Source organism: Vulpes vulpes, chromosome 10 (genome assembly GCF_048418805.1).
Source record: "Vulpes vulpes isolate BD-2025 chromosome 10, VulVul3, whole genome shotgun sequence".
NCBI classification, from domain to species: domain Eukaryota; kingdom Metazoa; phylum Chordata; class Mammalia; order Carnivora; family Canidae; genus Vulpes; species Vulpes vulpes.
The window spans coordinates 71,402,289-71,421,171 of NC_132789.1; the positions used below are offsets into that span (position 1 = coordinate 71,402,289).

An 18,883-nucleotide genomic window follows, 5' to 3' on the forward strand; every position below is an offset into this window, starting at 1 on the left:
TATGTATCCAAAGTTCATATACTATCTTGGTTTCTCCTGATTCCTTTCCATCTCTTTTACCTCTAAATTTTGGAGTGCCCAAGGAGCAGTTCTCCTCTTTCCTTTCTCATTTTCTAAGACAGTGCCCTCATCCAGTCTCATGGTTTTATATACCTTGATGGCTCCCAATTCTATCTCTGGTCAAGACCTGTCCCCTGACCTCCAGACCTGTATATCCATCCAGCTACTTACATGACACGTCTTATGGGCATCCCTGACTTAATATTGTCTCCTGAAGGTCTCACACAAACAAGATTCTCCTGACGCCTTCCCTATCTCAGTTAATGCTAGCTCCAGTCTTCTAGTGGCTTGAGCCAGAAACCTTAGTGCCATTCTTAATTCATCTCTTTGTCTCACACCCAACATCTGGTCTATCACCAAATCCTGTTAGCTCTGTCTCCCAGAATGTATCCACATTTGACCATTTATCACTATTCCTTTTGCCACCATCCTGGTCCATGCCACCATCTTTTGTCTTGGTTTATTGAAGCCACTTCCTAACTGGTCTCCCTGCTTCTGCTTTACTTCTCTACAGTTTGTTCTTAGCATATTACCAAAGTAATACTGTTAAAAACTTCCCTCAGTTCTTACAATTTTTCTGTTGAAAACCTTCCAGTGGTTTCCCATCTTACTCAAAAAAGCTAAAGGCCTTAACTGTTACCTACAAGAACCTGTGTGGTCTGATCCTCTGTTACCTCTCCACTCTCATTTTCTATCATTATCCTCTTAGTTCACTCTGTTCCAGCCCCATGGCCTTTTGGCTGTTCCATGAACATTCCTTTCTTTTAAAGCCCTTATATTGCTGTTCACTCTACATGGAATTCTCTTCCTACTAGTATCAGCAAAGCTAGTTTTCTCACTTCCTTTGGGTTTTTATTCCCTGAAATCATCCCTGGCCAACTTACTGGTTTTCCTCTCTCCTACACTGAAATGTAAGAATTCTTAGCACTTAGAAGTAGTCCCTGGCATATAGTAGATGCTCACACATCTACAAATTAATAAGTGAATGGGTAAATGATATGATCCTCATTATACCTCTTAAAAAAGAAGATGGTAAGCTAACATAGCTCTACTAGGTATAAAGTTATGTTGAAGAAAATAAGGATGGAAGGACTGAAAGAAGGCTGGATGGAAAGATTTGGAAAATAATTTTAAACTTCTTGAAATGTAACAATGCTATAAATGTATGAACAGCAGTACTATTTTATTTAAATAACTACCTGTTTTTCCTGGGGGCCACAAAAATGAGTTACTCCCATCAGTAGGAAACAGATTTGACTATCCAGCTATCCAGCTGGATAGCTGCAGTGTGAGCCAGGAGATAAAGTTCTGCTCTGGATTAAGAACTGTGGACAAATATTTCAGATATCATTGAGTCATTGTGTAATTTCAGAAGGGTAAGTAACTATGTGTTTTGGATTCCAGGAATAGTCTTAGTTTAACTCTTCTCTTAATTATTAATAGGGTGGGGTTTTAATTATCTCAAGGGTCTGAGTCTGATGATAAGTTATAAGGGTACCATATAATTAAGGTGCTTGCTTCTGGCTAGTGATTGATTATAGCAGATATTGAAATTCATGCATGATAATTCATGCAGATATTGAAATTCATGCGAAGATAGTGTCACTTCGCGAACCCCTATTCTGATGACTAGCTGCTTTGAGAGAGCACGTTTCAAGGTTGCACTAATAAGACTTTGATGATCTGGCACATAACTGGAACCCTTAAGAAAATGGTAATTTTCTATAATTTTTTTATGCCAGTATAAGTAGATGTAGAAAAGTTTATGTAAATTATATTATGCTATATGTATTATTCTACAAGTTAATGTTTTGTGTTATTGTATATAGATGTACTTCATTTTTTTAAAGTTATTTACTGTTTTGCCAATTTTCAAAAAATCAGTATCAAAAAACAATGTGTAGGAGAGTTGCCTTATAAAACCATAAGATAAGCAAAAAAGAATGCTTTCAGTATCTTAATCACAAGTAAATAGCATGAGGTACGTGTGTCTTACCATTTATGGTATAGAAATCCTTACGTTGAATTTCCACATTAGCAAAAAAAGTAAAAACTCAGACCAACTTGCCAAAATCTGGCCTTATGGGAATTTTTGAAGAGAAGTCATCACCATAAACATGTATACTCTGTGTAGAAATTCTCTTAAATCAATAAAGAAAATAAGGAAATGCAAAGAACCAAAAAAGAAAAATTCTCCCTGGTAAATCACTTAAAGTCAGTGATTACTAACAATGCATTTCATTTCTCTTTTTATATTTGTCATAAGTTTTATTTGTATATTTTTATATGGCTTTAATCATACTGTATATATACATTTACATCCTGTATCTCCCCCTCCCCAATTAATATTTAATATTTTAGTAGTAAGATAGTTAATATTTTAACTATTTTTCTATATAGTTTAGAATAGATTTCCAGAAGAATTACTAGATCAAAAGCTTTGGCTTTAAAAATATTTTTTGAGGGGATCCCTGGGTGGCGCAGCGGTTTGGTGCCTGCCTTTGGCCCAGGGCGTGATCCTGGAGACCCGGGATCGAATCCCACATCGGGCTCCCGGTGCATGGAGCCTGCTTCTCCCTCTGCCTGTGTCTCTGCCTCTCTCTCTCTCTCTCTCTCTCTCTCTCTCTCTCTGACTATCATAAATAAATAAAAATTTAAAAAATTAAAAATAAAAATAAAAATATTTTTTGATATATATTGCTATACTACTTTTCATAAGTATTGTACTAGTTAATACTTTAACTAGTTGGGTCTGATGTTCATTTCATCACACCTGTGCTTGGGTTGGGCATTTATGATTTTTAAAAAAATTGTGATTGCAAAAACAAAATTCTCTCACTGTTTTAATTTGCATTTGTTCCATTTTTTGTGACGTACATTTTTCTGTAAACATATTAGTTGTATCCTATTGTATATTAAAACATGATTTGGCAGCTTACAAAACCTCCATTTAGGGGAAAATATCCCCTTATAAATAAAACTTTAATAAAGCATATTTAGCATATTTATGATGTGCTCTTTATTTACTATAAAGACAATTATTAGTTTTTGGTTTTTTTTAGGTTTTATTTTCTATTTATTTGAGAGAGAGAGAGAGAGAGAGAGAGAGAGTGAGCACAAGCCAGGAGCAGGGGCAGAGGGAGAGGGAAAAGCCATCTCCTCACTGAGCTGGGAGCCTGTTGCTGGTCTTGATTCCAGGACCTTGGGATCATGACTTAAGCCAAAGGTAGATGCTTAACTGACTTAGCCATCTGGGCGCCCCAAGACAATTATCAGTTTTAATTAAAGATCAATTATCCAGGTTAGTATATTGAAATTGACCTCAAGAGTGGCAAAAAAAAAACAAAACAAAAAAAAAAAACTTTTCAAAATGCTTATTTAGTGGAAAACAATTTTCAGTCGGGAAATGTGGCTTCTTACTAAGAAATATTTAAATATTTATCTTGGATATATCTAACAGCATATATATATATGTGTGTGTGTGTATATATATATATATACACACACACACATATATATATTAGGTTTCTTTGATTTCACTGAGTACTAATGAACAACAAACTAATCACAGAAATTTGATACTTTTTTTTAGAAACACATTTACTAAAATAATATCTTAAATATTTTCTTCTTTTCAAGGTATCATAGACGTCGTAGGAAACTGGATCCTCCAAAAGACAGATGATACTGAGGTTTTCAGGAATCAAAAAGATGTTATCTTGTGTCTCATTTGCCATTTGAGAAACGCAATTGAGTATATTCATTAATATGTTATATAGCAAAATGATAATAAAATGTCTTTTCATATGTTAGAATGTGTATTTCTTTATATATATTAGGGAATCGTGGATTTGACATTCTTATTTACAGAAACCTATTTCATCTTTGCTTTTGAGATATTAAGGTCTACCATTTATTTTTATGTGTCTAGTGTGATTAGATATTTTTACATAATCAGTCAAATATTGTTAGTAGTATAAATATGATTAATAGAAATGTGCATGGTTCTCCTTCTCAAGGAGATTTTCAAATTGCTTTTGAAAAGAAACGCATGAAGTCCACCCAGAAAATAAATGTTACAATTCTTTGTTGTGGCTTCTAGGAAATTATTAAATTACTGTTGACTCTTGAACAACATGAGTTTGAACTATGTGGGTCCACCTATACACAGATTTTTTTTCATATAAATAAATAAATAAATAAATAAATAAATAAATAAATAAATAAATAAATAAAGTCCAGTACTGTAAGTTGTATTTTCTCTTTCTTAAGATTTTTCTTTCTTTCTTTAAGATTTTATTTATTTATTTGACATAACAGTCAGAGAACACAGGCAGGGGGAATGGCAGAGGGAGGAGAAGCAGATTCCTTGCTAAGCAGAAAGTCCATCTCAGGACCTTAGGGTCATGACCTGAGCCAAAGGCAGACGCTTCATCTACTGAGCCACCCAGGCACTCCTCTTTCTTATGATTTTCTTAGTAACATTTTCTTTTCTCTAGCTTTATTGTAAGAATACAATGTAAGATAACATGTAAGATAATATGTTAATTGACTATGTTAATCAGTAAGGCTACCAGTCAAGAGTAGGACATAAGTTAATTTTTTGGGAAGTCAAAGTTATACATGGATTTTTGACTGCATGGAGGGTTAGTATCCCTAACCCCCTTGTTCAAGGGTCAACTGTTATTACATTTTAATTAGATCTACTGTCTGTGAAGTCCTTTATATACATCATTATTAAATTCTCACAATAATCCTTTATTTTTTTAAGATTTTGTTTATTCATGAGAAACATAGGCAGAGGGAGAAGTGGCTCCATGCAGGGAGCCCGATGTGGGACTCGATCCTGGGACCCCAGGATCACGCCATGGGCGGAAGGCAGGCGCTGAACCGCTGAGCCACCCAGGTGTCCCTCACAATAATCCTTTAAAGGAAGAGCATCATCCCCATTTTACAGGTAAAGCCAAGTGACTTGAATCCTACCTACTTAGCAAGTGGGAGAGCCAAAATCCAAATGGTCTGGCCCCAGAGCTTTTTTACAGTGCATTTATTGTGGCAAAAGGGTATTTTCCTCACCCAAGAATGTACTTTCCTAGAAAGAATATTAATATAATTTGTTTTGATATTTTTTTCTGGTCATTTAAAAAATTACTAGCTTCAGAACACATGCTACTCTGGGTTAAAATGTTAATATCACTAAATTAGTATTATAAATTAATGTTAATAGATTATTCTGTTGTTGATTGTCACTACCACCTTCTATGTGATCCTTAATACCCCTGTGATTTCAATTTAGGAAGTAAAGAATCTTTTTTTTTTTTTTTAAAGATTTATTTATTCATTCAGAGAGAGCGAGAGAGAGGCAAAGACACAGAGGGAGAAGCAGGCTCCATACAGGAAGCCCAATGTGGGACTCGATCCCGGGTCTCCAGGATCACACCCCAGGCTGCAGGCGGCGCCAAACCACTGCGCCACCAGGGCTGCCCGGAAGTAAAGAATCTTTTAAGAAGAAAAGTGCTTTATTCAAACTTGTAAAATATTTGTGTTATTTAGAAATCTGATGGGAAAAATTACTTCAGTGAAGTGAAATTGAATGAAATTCACTGAAATGAAGTTTTCATTTCATTTAAAGTCTGTTTAATCTAGTTATTTATTTATGAATGAATGAATGAGAATCTAGTTATTTATTTATGAATGAATGAATGAGAGACACACAGAGAGAGAGAGAGAGAGGCAGAGACAGGCAGAGGGAGAAGCAGGCTCCATGCAGGAAGCCCGACGTGAGACTCGATCCCGGGACTCCAGGATCATAACCTGAGCCAAAGGCAGACGCTCAATCCCTGAGCCACCCAGGTGTCCCTAATCTAGTTCTTTTAATAAAGGCACTCTAGCTGAAGTTTTAAGTATTTAGTAAATGTAAGGAATATAAATAGGAAAGTGTAAAGGAAATAATAATGGCCACCTTCTGATACCAAAAGGAAATGTTTTTAAGTAGCTTACTTTTTTCATTAATACATTAATTTGGAGGGAAAGATTAAAGCAAAACAAGTTGGTAGAACTTAATCAAATATTTACCAACTATGTTTAATGACATTGAAAAATGGTTAAATTTTTTTTTTAGGTTGAATTATACCCAAATTTTTACAAAGATTGAGATATGCCACATTTTAAAAGGAAGAAAAAATAATTTAATTAATTAAATAAGAAATTTTTTCTAAGTTCAAGGATGTACTAAATAGAAATTTTCAACTCTAAGATTCCCGAACCACACATCTACATGTCAATGCTTTGACGGATTTGACTTCAATCTTATTCTACTGGAAATACAGATGAATACTGTAGTTGCTGGAATTTGGTTTTCATGGATTACTATTATTTAGTTTTGCTAAATAAGTACATATTCCATCACCACCATGACCTCTTTTCTGCTTCTTCCATTCCCTGCAACCCCAGGGGTAAATAACTATGTACCATCACATTACATTTTATTAAATGTCCACTTATTTGTTTCCTTTTCCATGAAATTTAAAAACTACATAAAAGGTGGAATGGCCCCTTTAAATAGAATTAATTTAGCTTCATGAAAAATTCACTACCCTAAGTTTTTTGTTTGTTTTTTGTTTTTACTACCCAGTTCTTGTGAGAAATTGGTGAGGTGTTTCCTTTTCCATGAAATTTAAAAACTACATAAGGTGGAATGGCCCCTTTAAATAGAATTAATTTAGCTTCATGAAAAATTCACTACCCTAAGTTTTTTGTTTGTTTTTTGTTTTTACTACACAGTTCTTGTGAGAAATTGGTGAGGTGGATTAACTGCACACCTCATTGATGAAAAGCACTGTCAGTGAAACCACCAGAGGGCACTCTCACATAGTGTTCAATTCAAGTGTTGCTCACCCAAGGGTAGTAACTTACTGTGCTTAATTACCAGAGAATATTTGGATGTTCTTTAGGGAAGAATGACTAGTAGAATAAATAGCAGTAGTGAACTTATGTGTTGAAATATTTTGAGGCCATTATTCATTCTGTTGATTTATTCAAGCATTTACCAACCCCCTAATACATAGGAATAGGTTCTATACTTTTTGCTAGGCCAATAACAAAAAAAGGACCCTTCTTAAGGATGACAGTATCTACTTCACTAGTATCTACTGAGCTACTTAATTTTCGTAATGATGTTTTTAAACATGAACATAATATTTTTAATTAAAAAGTAAATAGAAAATAAAAATTACCCCTTATTATCTCCTGTAAAGATAACACTAAAATTTTTGCTTTCTTTCTTCCCTTTTATTTCACTGCATATTTCAGAAAATAAAAGTAGTATTAATTATTCATGCTATTTTATAACTTGATTTTTTCATCTAATATAATTAAATTTTTTGCCATATCATTAAATACTCTCTTAACAAATGTATATTATTGTATAAGCTGATTGTCAGAATTAACTGCCTACTTTTAGACATAATCATTGTTTCTGTTTGTCCCCTATTATAAATAATGCTGTTAACATCTTAGTGGATACTTCTACTTTTTTGTATAAGACTATTTTGAGGGGCACCTGGGTGGCACAGTTGGTTGTGTCCAGCTCTTGGTTTCAGCTCAGGTCATGACCTCAGAGTCTGTACTCAGGGCAGAATCTGCTTAATCACTGCCTCAGGGGACCTGGGTGGCTCAGTAGTTGAGAGTCTGCCTTCAGCTCAGGTCGTGATCCTGGGGTCTTGGGATCAAGTCCCCCATCACGCTCCCCAAGGGGAGCCTGCTTCTCCCTCTGCCTATGTCTCTAACTTTCTCTGTGTCTCTCATGAATAACTAAATAAAATCTTTAAAAAAAAATAGGGATTCCTGCGTGGCTCAGAGGTTTGGCGCCTGCCTTTGGCCCAGGGCATGATCCTGGAGTCCAGGGATCAAGTCCCATGTCAGGCTCCCAGCATGGAGCCTGCTTCTCCCTCCTCCTGTGTCTCTGCCTCTCTCTCTCTGTGTCTATCAAAAATAAATAAATAAATAAATCTTTTAAAAAAATAAAAACAAAAAAAACAACTCACTGCCTCTCCTTCTGCCCCTCCCTCCAAATAAATAAATCTTAAAAAAAAAAAAAAGATTTTAGTTTTTAGAACAGTTTAAGTTCACAGCAAAATTGAATGAAAAGTACAGATATTTCCCATATCCCCACATATGCATAGCTCCCCCCTTACCAGTATCACCCACCAGGATGATATATTTGTTATAGCTGATGTACCTACATTGACGCATCATCACTCAGAGTTCATAGTTTACATTAGGGTTCACTCTTGGTATTATGCATTCTATGGGTTTTGACAAATACAGAATGGCATATGTCTGCCATTATATATCTATTAGCATAGTGTCATTGCCTTAAAAATCCCTAAAAATGGTGTCTGCCTGTTCATCCTCTTTCCCTTCCTAACCTGGAAACCACTGATCTTTCTTGTCTTCATGGTTTTGCCTTTCCCATAATGTTGTTAGAGTCATGCAGAATGCAGCAGATTGGCTTCTTTCACTTACTAGTATGTCTTTTCATATCTTGATAGCTAATTTCTTTTTAGTGCTAAAAAATTCTCCATTGTCCACACTTTATCCATTCACCTTTTGAAGAGTATAGATATACTGAAGGGTATATTGGTAGCTCCCAAATTTGAGAATTATAAATAAGCCGCTATAAACATCTGTATAGAGGTATGGACATACATTTTCAACTCCTTTGAATAAATGCCAAGGAGCAATATTATGGATTGTAAGGTAAGAATATGTTTGGTTTGTAAAAAACTGCCAAGCTTGCTTCCAAAAAGGCTGGACCATTCTGCATTCCCACCAACGGTGACTAAGAGTTCCCACTGCTCCACATCCTCAACCAGCATCGGGTGATGTCAGTGTTTTTGGATTTTGGCCATTCTAATAGCTGTGTAGTGGTATCTAATTGTTTTGATTTGCATTTCCTTGATATATTGCTTGTGGAGCATCTTCTCATATGTCTGTTTGCCATCTGTGTATCTTCTTTGGTGAAGTGTCTATTGTTAAGGTCTTTGGCCCATTTTTCAATCAGGTGGTTTTCTTATTGTTGAGTTTTAAGAGTTCTCTGTATATTTTGTATATCAGTCTTCTATCAGATAGGTGTCTTGCATATATTTTCTCCCAGTGTACGGCTTGCCTTTTCTTTACAGTGTCTTTTTACAGAGAAGAAAATTTTAATTTTCATTAGGTCTAGCTTATCAATGTTTTCTTTCATGGATCAGCCTTTGATGTATCTAAAAAGTTATCCCCAAAGGTCATGTAAATCTTCTCCTAGTTTTATATTTTATAGTTTTGAATTTTACATTTAGGTCTGATTTGTGTGTGTATGTGATTTTGAGTTAAATTTTATGAAGGATGAAAGCTCTGTGTCTAGATTCATTTTTTTGCATGTGGATGTTGGTTGTTCTAGCTCCATTTATTGAAAAGACTGTCTTTGCTTCATTGTATTGAATTTACTCCCTTGTCAAAGATCAGTTGACTGTATTTATAATTTTTTTATTTTTTTAATAAATTAATTTTTATTGGTGTTCAATTTACCAACATACAGATTAACACCCAGTGCTCATCCCGTCAAGTGTCCCCCTCAGTGCCCATCACCCATTCACCCCCACCCCCCGCCCTCCTCCCCTTCCACCACCCCTAGTTCATTTCCCAGAGTTAGGAGTCTTTATGTTCTGTCTCCCTTCCTGATATTTCCCACACATTTCTTCTCCCTTCCCTTATATTCCCTTTCACTATTGTTTGTATTCCCCAAACGAATGAGAACATACACTGTTTGTCCTTCTCCGATTGACTTACTTCACTCAGCATAATACCCTCCAGTTCCATCCACATTGAAGCAAATTTGTTGTTTCTAATGGCTGAGTAATATTCCATTGTATACATAAACCACATCTTCTTTATCCATTCATCTTTTGATGGACACCGAGGCTCCTTCCACAGTTTGGCTATTGTGGACATTGCTGATAGAAACATCGGGGTGCAGGTGTCCCGGCATTTCATTGCATCTGAATCTTTGGGGTAAATCCCCAACAGTGCAATTGCTGGGTCGTAGGGCAGGTCTATTTTTAACTCTTTGAGGAACCTCCACACAGTTTTCCAGAGTGGCTGCACCAGTTCACATTCCCACCAACAGTGTAAGAGGGTTCCCTTTTCTCCGCATCCTCTCCAACATTTGTTGTTTCCTGCCTTGTTAATTTTCCCCATTCTCACTGGTGTGAGGTGGTATCTCATTGTGGTTTTGATTTGTATTTCCCTGATGGCAAGTGATGCAGAGCATTTTCTCATGTGCATGTTGGCCATGTCCATGTCTTCCTCTGTGAGATTTCTCTTCATGTCTTTTGCCCATTTCATGATTGGATTGTTTGTTTCTTTGGTGTTGAGTTTAAGAAGTTCTTTATAGATTTTGGAAACTAGCCCTTTATCTGATATGTCTTTTGCAAATATCTTCTCCCATTCTGTAGGTTGTCTTTTAGTTTTGTTGACTGTATCCTTTGCTGTGCAAAAGCTTTTTATCTTGATGAAGTCCCAATAGTTCATTTTTACTTTTGTTTCTTTTGCCTTTGTGGATGTATCTTGCAAGAAGTTACTGTGGCCAAGTTCGAAAAGGGTGTTGCCTGTGTTCTCCTCTAGGATTTTGATGGAATCTTGTCTCACATTTAGATCTCTCATCCATTTTGAGTTTATCTTTGTGTATGGTGCAAGAGAGTGGTCTAGTTTCATTCTTCTGCATGTGAATGTCCAATTTTCCCAACACCATTTATTGAAGAGACTGTCTTTCTTCCAATGGATAGTCTTTCCTCCTTTATCAAATATTAGTTGACCATAAAGTTCAGGGTCCACTTCTGGGTTCTCTATTCTGTTCCATTGATCTATGTGTCTGTTTTTGTGCCAGTACCACACTGTCTTGATGACCACAGCTTTGTAGTACAACCTGAAATCTGGCATTGTGATGCCCCCAGCTATGGTTTTCTTTTTTAAAATTCCTCTAGCTATTCGGGGTCTTTTCTGATTCCACACAAATCTTAAAATAATTTGTTCTAACTCTCTGAAGAAAGTCCATGGTATTTTGATAGGGATTGCATTAAACGTGTAAATTGCCCTGGGTAACATTGACATTTTCACAATATTAATTCTGCCAATCCATGAGCATGGAATATTTTTCCATCTCTTTGTGTCTTCCTCAATTTCTTTCAGAAGTGTTCTATAGTTTTTATGGTATAGATCCTTTACCTCTTTGGTTAGGTTTATTCCTAGGTATGTTATGCTTTTGGGTGCAATTGTAAATGGGATTGACTCCTTAATTTCTCTTTCTTCAGTCTCATTGTTAGTGTATAAAAATGCCATTGATTTCTGGGCATTGATTTTGTATCCTGCCACGCTACCAAATTGCTGTATGAGTTCTAGCAATTGTGGGGTGGAGGCTTTTGGGTTTTCTATGTAGAGTATCATGTCATCGGCGAAGAGGGAGAGTTTGACTTCTTCTTTGCCAATTTGAATGCCTTTAATGTCTTTTTGTTGTCTGATTGCTGAGGCTAGGACTTCCAATACTATGTTGAATAGCAGTGGTGAGAGTGGACATCCCTATCTTGTTCCTGATCTTAGGGGAAAGGCTCCCAGTGCTTCCCCATTGAGAATGATATTTGCTGTGGGCTTTTCGTAAATGGCTTTTAAGATGTCGAGGAAAGTTCCCTCTATCCCAACACTCTGAAGTGTTTTGATAGTATTTTGATAGTATTTGATAGTATTTGAAAGTATTTTGTCAAATGCTTTCTCTGCATCTAATGAGAGGATCATATGGTTCTTGGTTTTTCTCTTGCTGATATGATGAATCACATTGATGGTTTTACGAGTGTTGAACCAGCCTTGTGTCCCGTTGACTGTATTTATAAATGTAGCTCTATTTTTAGGCTCTTCTGTTAAAATATTTTGTGTATTTGTTAACTATGTAGCACAGTCTTTTGATAACTGTAGCTTTATAGTAAGGTTTGAAATATGATAGTGTCAGTCCTCTAACTTCGTTCTTCAAAACTGGTGGATTACATTAATTGATTTTTTGAAGTTGAACTACTCTTATACACCTGGCATGAATCCCATTTGATCACGGTGTATAAATTCTCTTTTATACCTTTTTTTAGGATTTGATTTACTAATATTTTGTTGATGACTTTTCCATCTACATTCATTTTACATATCGGCTTGTAGTTTTCTAGTAATTTCTTTGTCTGGTTTTGGTATTAGGGTAATGCTGGTCTCATGGGATGAATTAGGAAGTATTCCCTCTGTCTTCTGAGAAAGATTGTAGAGAATTGGTATTATTTCTCCCTTAAATGTTTGGCAGAATTCACATCTGGATCTGGTACTTGATGTTCTGGAAGGTTATTATTGATGCAATTTCTTTAATAGAATCAGGCTTATTTAATTAGTCAATTTCTTGTGTGAATTTTGCAGATTGTGTCTTTTAAAGAATCGGTCCACTTCATCTAAGTTATCTGTGGGTTTACAGTTATTTATGGGAATTGTAGTAATGTCTCCTCTTCCATTTCTAATATCAGCAGTTCATGTCTTCTCTTTTATCTAAGTAAGCCTGACCTAGCAACTTATTAATTTTTATTGATCTTTTACAAAGAACCAGCTTTTGGTCTTATCAGTTTTTTTCTATCAATTTCCTATTTTCAATTTCATTGATTTCTACTCTAATTCTTACTATTTCTTTTCTTCTGCTTACTTTGGATTTAATTTGCTCTTCTTTTTCTTGTTCCCTAAGGTGGAAATTTAGATGGATGATTTTAGATCTTTCTCTTTTTCTAACACATATGTTCAATGCTAAAATTTCCCTTTAAGCATAGCTTACCTTGCACCCCACAAATTTTGATAAGTTGTGTTTTGTTTTCATGTAGTGTAAAATATTGCTTAATTTCTCTGGATATTTCTTCTTTTTTTTTTTTTTTAATTAACTTTTATTGGTGTTCAATTTACCAACATACAGAAAAACACCCAGTGCTCATCCCATCAAGTGTCCACCTCAGTGCCCGTCACCCATTCCCCTCCAACACCCGCCCTCCTCCCCTTCCACCACCCCTAGTTCATTTCCCCGAGTTAGGAGTCTTTATGTTCTGTCTCCCTTCCTGATATTTCCTAACATTTCTTTTCCCTTCCTTTATATACCCTTTCACTATTATTCATATTCCCCAAATGAATGAGAACATACACTGTTTGTCCTTCTCCGATTGACTTATTTCACTCAGCATAATACCCTCCAGTTCCATCCACGTTGAAGCAAATGGTGGGTATTTGTCGTTTCTAATTGCTGAGTAATATTCCATTGTATACATAAACCACATCTTCTTTATCCATTCATCTTTCGATGGACACCGAGGCTCCTTCCACAGTTTGGCTATTGTGGACTGGATATTTCTTCTTTGACTCATGTTATTTAGCAGTGTGTTATTTAATCTTCAAGTATTTTGAGATTTTCCAGCTGTTTTTCTGTAAATGATTTCTAGTTTAATTCCATTGTGGTCTGAGAGCAGACATTGTATGATTTCTATTTTAAATTTGGTAAGTTATGTTGTATGGCCCAGATTGTGGTCTATATTAGTGAATGTTCCATGTGAACTTGAGAAGAATATGTAATTCTGTTGTTGGTTGAAGTAATCTATAGATGTCCATTATATCTAGTTGATTGATGATGATGTTGAGTTTAGCTATGATTTCCTGCCTGCTGGATCTGTCCATTTCTGAAGGAGGGGATAAAAGTTTGCAATTATAATACTGCATTCATCTAGTTCTCCTTGCAGTTTTATCAGTTTTTGCTTCACATATTTTGGCATTCTGTTGTTAGGTGCATAGACATTAATGGTTGTTATGCTCTCTAGAAAAATTACCCTTTTATCATTATGTAATACTCTTCTTTTCCCTGATAGGGTTCCTTGCTCTGAAGTCTGCTCTGTCTGAAATGGATATAGCTACTCCTGGTTTCTTTTGAATACTATTAGTATAATATCTTTCTCTCTCTCCTTTTATTTTTAATCCAAGTGTATTTTTGCATTTTAAATGGGTTTCTTATAGATAACATAAAATTAAGTCTTGTTTTTTTATCTACTCTGATAATCTCTTTTATTTTTATTTATTTATCTTTTTTTTTAAGATTTTATTTATTTATTCATGAGAGACACAGAGAGTCAGAGACACAGGCAGAGGGAGAAGCAGGCTCCCTGCAGGGATCCCTGGGATCATGCCCTGAGCCGAAGGCAGACGCTCAACCACTGAGCTGCCCAGGCTTCCCAATCTGTGTCTTTTAATTGATGCACTTGGACCATTGACATTCAAAGTGATTATTGATATAGTTGGATTGTTATCTACTATATTTGCTACTGTTTCTGTTGTTGCCCTTGTTGTTTCTATTTTCATTTTTTACTTTTTCTGTTTTTTTGTGGTTTTGGTTTTTGTATGATTCTGTTTCTCTCCTTTCCTTTCTTAGCACACCTGTTACACTTTTTTTTTTCTTAAGGCTTTCCTACATGCCCTGTTGTAATATACTTCTTTTTTAAAAATCTTTTTTGGCGGTTGCCCTAGAGTGGTTGCATATGTACATTTGCAACTAAGCCAAGTCCACTTTCAAGTAACACTATATTGCTCCTGGGTAGTGCAAGGACCTTATAATAACAAAGTAATCCTAATTCCTCCCTTTTGTCTCATATCATTGCTGTCATTTATTTCTCATACATAAGCATATACATATAATCAGATAACACTGTTGCAATTTTTTAAAAGATTTTTTCTATTTTTAAGTAATCTCTACCTGCAACATGGGGGTCAGACTCACAGCATGAAGATCAAGAGTTGCATGCTCCACTGACTGAGCCAGCCAGGTGCCCCTGTTGCTGTTTTTTAAACAAACTGTTATGTTAGATCAGGAAATAATAACAAAAATTAAATTTTGTATTGTACCTTCACTTATCCTTCTCCATTGCTCTTTCTGTTTGTAGATCTGAGTTTTTGACCTATATCATTTTCCTCTTTCTCTAAAGAACTTTTAATATTATTTTTGCTAGACAAGTCTATTGGCAACAAATTCTTTAAATTTTTGTTTCAGAAAGTTTTTATTTCTCCTTCAGTTTTGAAGGATAATGTAGCAGTACAGAATTCTAGGTTGGTAGGGGTCTTTTGCTCTCAGTGCTTTCAATATTTCCTTCCATTCTCTTCTTGCCTCCATGGCATCTGAATGAAGTTAGAAACTATTCTTACTCCAGAGCACTTGATCAAAGTTTTGTTTTTGTTCTGTTTTGTTTTTGTTTTTTTTTTTTTTAAGATTTTATTTATTTATTCATGAGAGACAGAGAGAAAGGCAGAGGGAGAAGCAGGCTCCAGGTGGAGCAGAGAGCCCAATGTGTGACTCTATCCCAGGACCCTGGGATCATGACTGAGCCAAAGGCAGATGGTTAACTGACTGAGCCACTTAGGCATCCCTTGATCAAAGTTTTTAATTAAGCATTTTTGTGTGTGTGATTATTTGATAAATACCCATCGTATCTACTGGACTATAAATTCTATAACTTGCAAGGTCCCTAACTGGCTATGTACACACTGTGTTCCTACTGCTTAATGTGGCCTGCTGCATTGTACCACAAGCATATGATTTTATAAAAGAATTACCCTAGTGCAGAGGATTGTAACTTAAGAATTTCACAAATGGGATTTGGGGTTAGGGGTTATCTATAAAACCCCTGAAGTTGTGTAGAATTTTGAGAACATATATCTTGTGTTTTCCTGGGAATAGAATCTATAGTTTTCAGTTCATTAAAGGCTATATCACATCATGCCTTAGTTCTTACTTACTTGCCTGCACCAAGTACATAACATTAGTACTGGAATGGTATTGTTATGCAAGATAGAAAGTGTGATTTCCACACATTCCAAGAAAGCAACAGTAGTTAGGGCCCAAGCATTTTTTAAGAATGGAAGAAAACAAGACATCATAGGCCTTCGTTTTGGAAGGCTTTAGCAATGTGCACAAACCCTGACTTAAGGAATATTTTTCCAGTTTCAGATGTGTATTTTTCAATTTCCAGAAATGAGTCAACTTGAATATCAGTGCATAAACACAGGAGGTTAGCTAGCAGAAGGCGTAAATAAATGTGTCCATGGCCTATATAGTCAAAGGGAATGATTTTTTAAATATTTTTTTCTCAGAAGTTCAAAATGACTTGCTAATATTCTTAGCAAAATAATTTGTAAATATTGTCCCAATTACAGTTCGACCATTAGCCCCCTACTGTTTTCTAATGTGCTGTTTAACCTTCTGAAAGAAAACATATTTTAACACATTAGGAAGAAATAACTCAGGAAGAATACGTAATGTGCTTTCTAGTTTTGAACGAAGACATCTGCTTTGATTTAATAACATCACCTCATATTTATATTGCATCTTCCTGTAGGAAGCCTAAAATGCTTCATAGTTGTGATTGCCTAAATTCTTACAATGTTGCTTGTAAATTAGTGCATTTTTAGATGGAGGAACAGAGGCAGAGTTGCACAATTATGTCTGGAAATTAAATTGCAAGTAGAATCTTTCTGAGTCAGTCTTTAATTCAGCAAGATTATATTTTCTTTCGGATAATCTCTTCAGGCATCTAATTATTTCACCAAATTTTATTAAGCACCTATAGAGTTTAAGCCACAGTGTATTCAAAGATGAGACCTCATTCCTGATTAACAAAATATCTTGCCCAGATCTTCCCTCCTTTCCCTTCTGGTCAGAATTCACTTCTTCCGGGCAGCCCCGGTGGCGCAGAGGTTTGGCGCCGCCTGCAGCCCGGGGTGTGATTCTGGAGACCCTGGATTGAGTCCCACATCGGGCTCTCTGCATGGAGCCTGCTTCTCCCTCTGCCTGTGTCTCTGCCTCTCATTCTCATTCTCTCTGTGTGTATCTATAAATAAATAAATAAAATCTTAAAAAAAAAAATTCACCTCTTCCTTCTCCATTATCCAAAACACATTGAATTACTAATCACATTCTTTAATTTGTCTTGAATTTGAGCAAAATTTGTGGTTAGTAACATGGTCAGTATGACAATTTTAATTAATCCCGTTGGTCTTTTTCATCATTGCGGCCCAGCTATAACTACCATCAGTAAGATCATAGTAGATGAAACAGTGGACCTAAAAGACACCTTTAAGATGATTTGGGGGTACATGCTTTGATTTAATGGATAGGAGAACTGAGATTCAATAAGACTAATTGACTTGCCCAAGATCCCATCATGGCAAAACCAACCAATGTCTTTTTTAAACATTGAGGATATTCTTATATGTATATTTATGCATACATATAATGATGAAATTTGCCTGCTACAACAGATAGCTTATTGGTTTACTAGTAGAGCTTCAACAACTGGCCCTGTCTGATAATATTTGCCAATTTCCATGGTGTAAATAATCCCATCATGGCTGATTTAATCTAGGAACACTTTAGCAACTGGCTCACAAAATTTCTGGAAATTTAATAATTAGATCTCAGATTGCTATGAACCAGCTCTGGCATGTACTGGATGTGCCCCTGAAATCATACATTTACTATTAAAACATTATATCATTTTCTTATTCTGTTTATCCATTCAGAGACACTCTACCTTATTTTCTGATTAATATTTTCAGGGGAAATAAATTATTCTTTACACGTCAGCTTTAACCTTCACTTTCAGGATTTTTTTTTTGTGGGATTTTTTTTTAAGTATTTAATGACTTGATAAGTACTTAAAACTATTTGCAAGGTCTGTCTCAAGAGAACTTTGGATGAACCCTTGAGTATCAGTTACCTATTTGCTAAGTTACAAGTCATCCCAAATACTTATTAGCTTAAAACCATAACCCTATATTTAGTTTACAGTTTTGGGTAAATCTTGTCTAGGCTGACCTCCACCTGATTCTGACCAGGTTTGCCAATGCATCTGAGGTCTTAATTGGGTTGACGAGGCTGGCTGGCCTTAGCTGGTGTCATTCATATATGTCTAGTGATTAAGTGACTGTCAGCTGGAGCCATAGGGTAACTTGGTGTTTCTCATTATCCAGCAAGTCAGGCCTGGCTTGTTCACACATGGCTTCAGGATTTTCAAGGGTACAAGATGGGAAACTGTGAGGTCCCTTAAGGCCTAGACTTCAAACTGAACAACATTACTTCCACAAGTCTGTCCCAGATTCAGGGAGTGGGAAAGTAGACCCTAACTTTTGAAGGAAGAAACAACAGATACTGTGGCTATTCCATTCCTTTACTGATTTGGGGGAGTGTTTAGATTGTTATATCTATGAGACAGAGCTGAATGCACAGATATGATTGGCCCTCAGTCAAAAGTTGATTAGAGTTTCTATTCCAGTGTTAAAAGAAATTCATAACCTTTACTTATAAACCATCTCTACTTGATAATATACTCAGTAATTGACAATTTCCTTATCAGTTTAATTCATATATTTTAATAGTGTCTCTTCTGCACATACTACTAGTTAGTAAGAATTGAGGTGGAGGAAGAGCTAAACAATAAGGCAATATGCCTGCCTAACAATTGGAGACCAAGATAAGACATTAAGTAATTAATTGATAAATTTTATACCATCATACAAGTTCAGGAAAAGAAGCAGTCACTGGAGATTACATTAGTTGGGAAAGAGTTCTTCATAGAGAACCATTTTTTTTAAATCTACTCTGTTGAGGTATAATTTATGTACATTAAACACACACATTTTAAATGTGTGGCTTGATGACCTTTAACAAATATACATTCATGTAACTATC

General features: G+C 35.6%; 1 protein-coding gene across 5 annotated transcripts in view; it reads left to right on the forward strand.

Annotated features, from left to right (window-relative positions):
- The window catches only part of MRPL42 (mitochondrial ribosomal protein L42), a 78,778-nt gene that overhangs the window by 26,106 nt on the left and 33,789 nt on the right, over nt 1-18,883 (forward strand). Inside the window, exons 6-7 of one of the 5 annotated variants that reach the window (XM_072724573.1) lie at nt 1,637-1,774; nt 3,700-4,296. The exons of 2 other annotated variants lie outside the window; for them this stretch is intronic. In XM_072724573.1, coding sequence (XP_072580674.1) covers nt 1,637-1,643 — 7 coding nt within the window. In that variant the 3' untranslated portion in view covers nt 1,644-1,774; nt 3,700-4,296. 2 more of the 5 variants (XM_025992225.2, XM_072724572.1) reach the window with 2 other exon arrangements.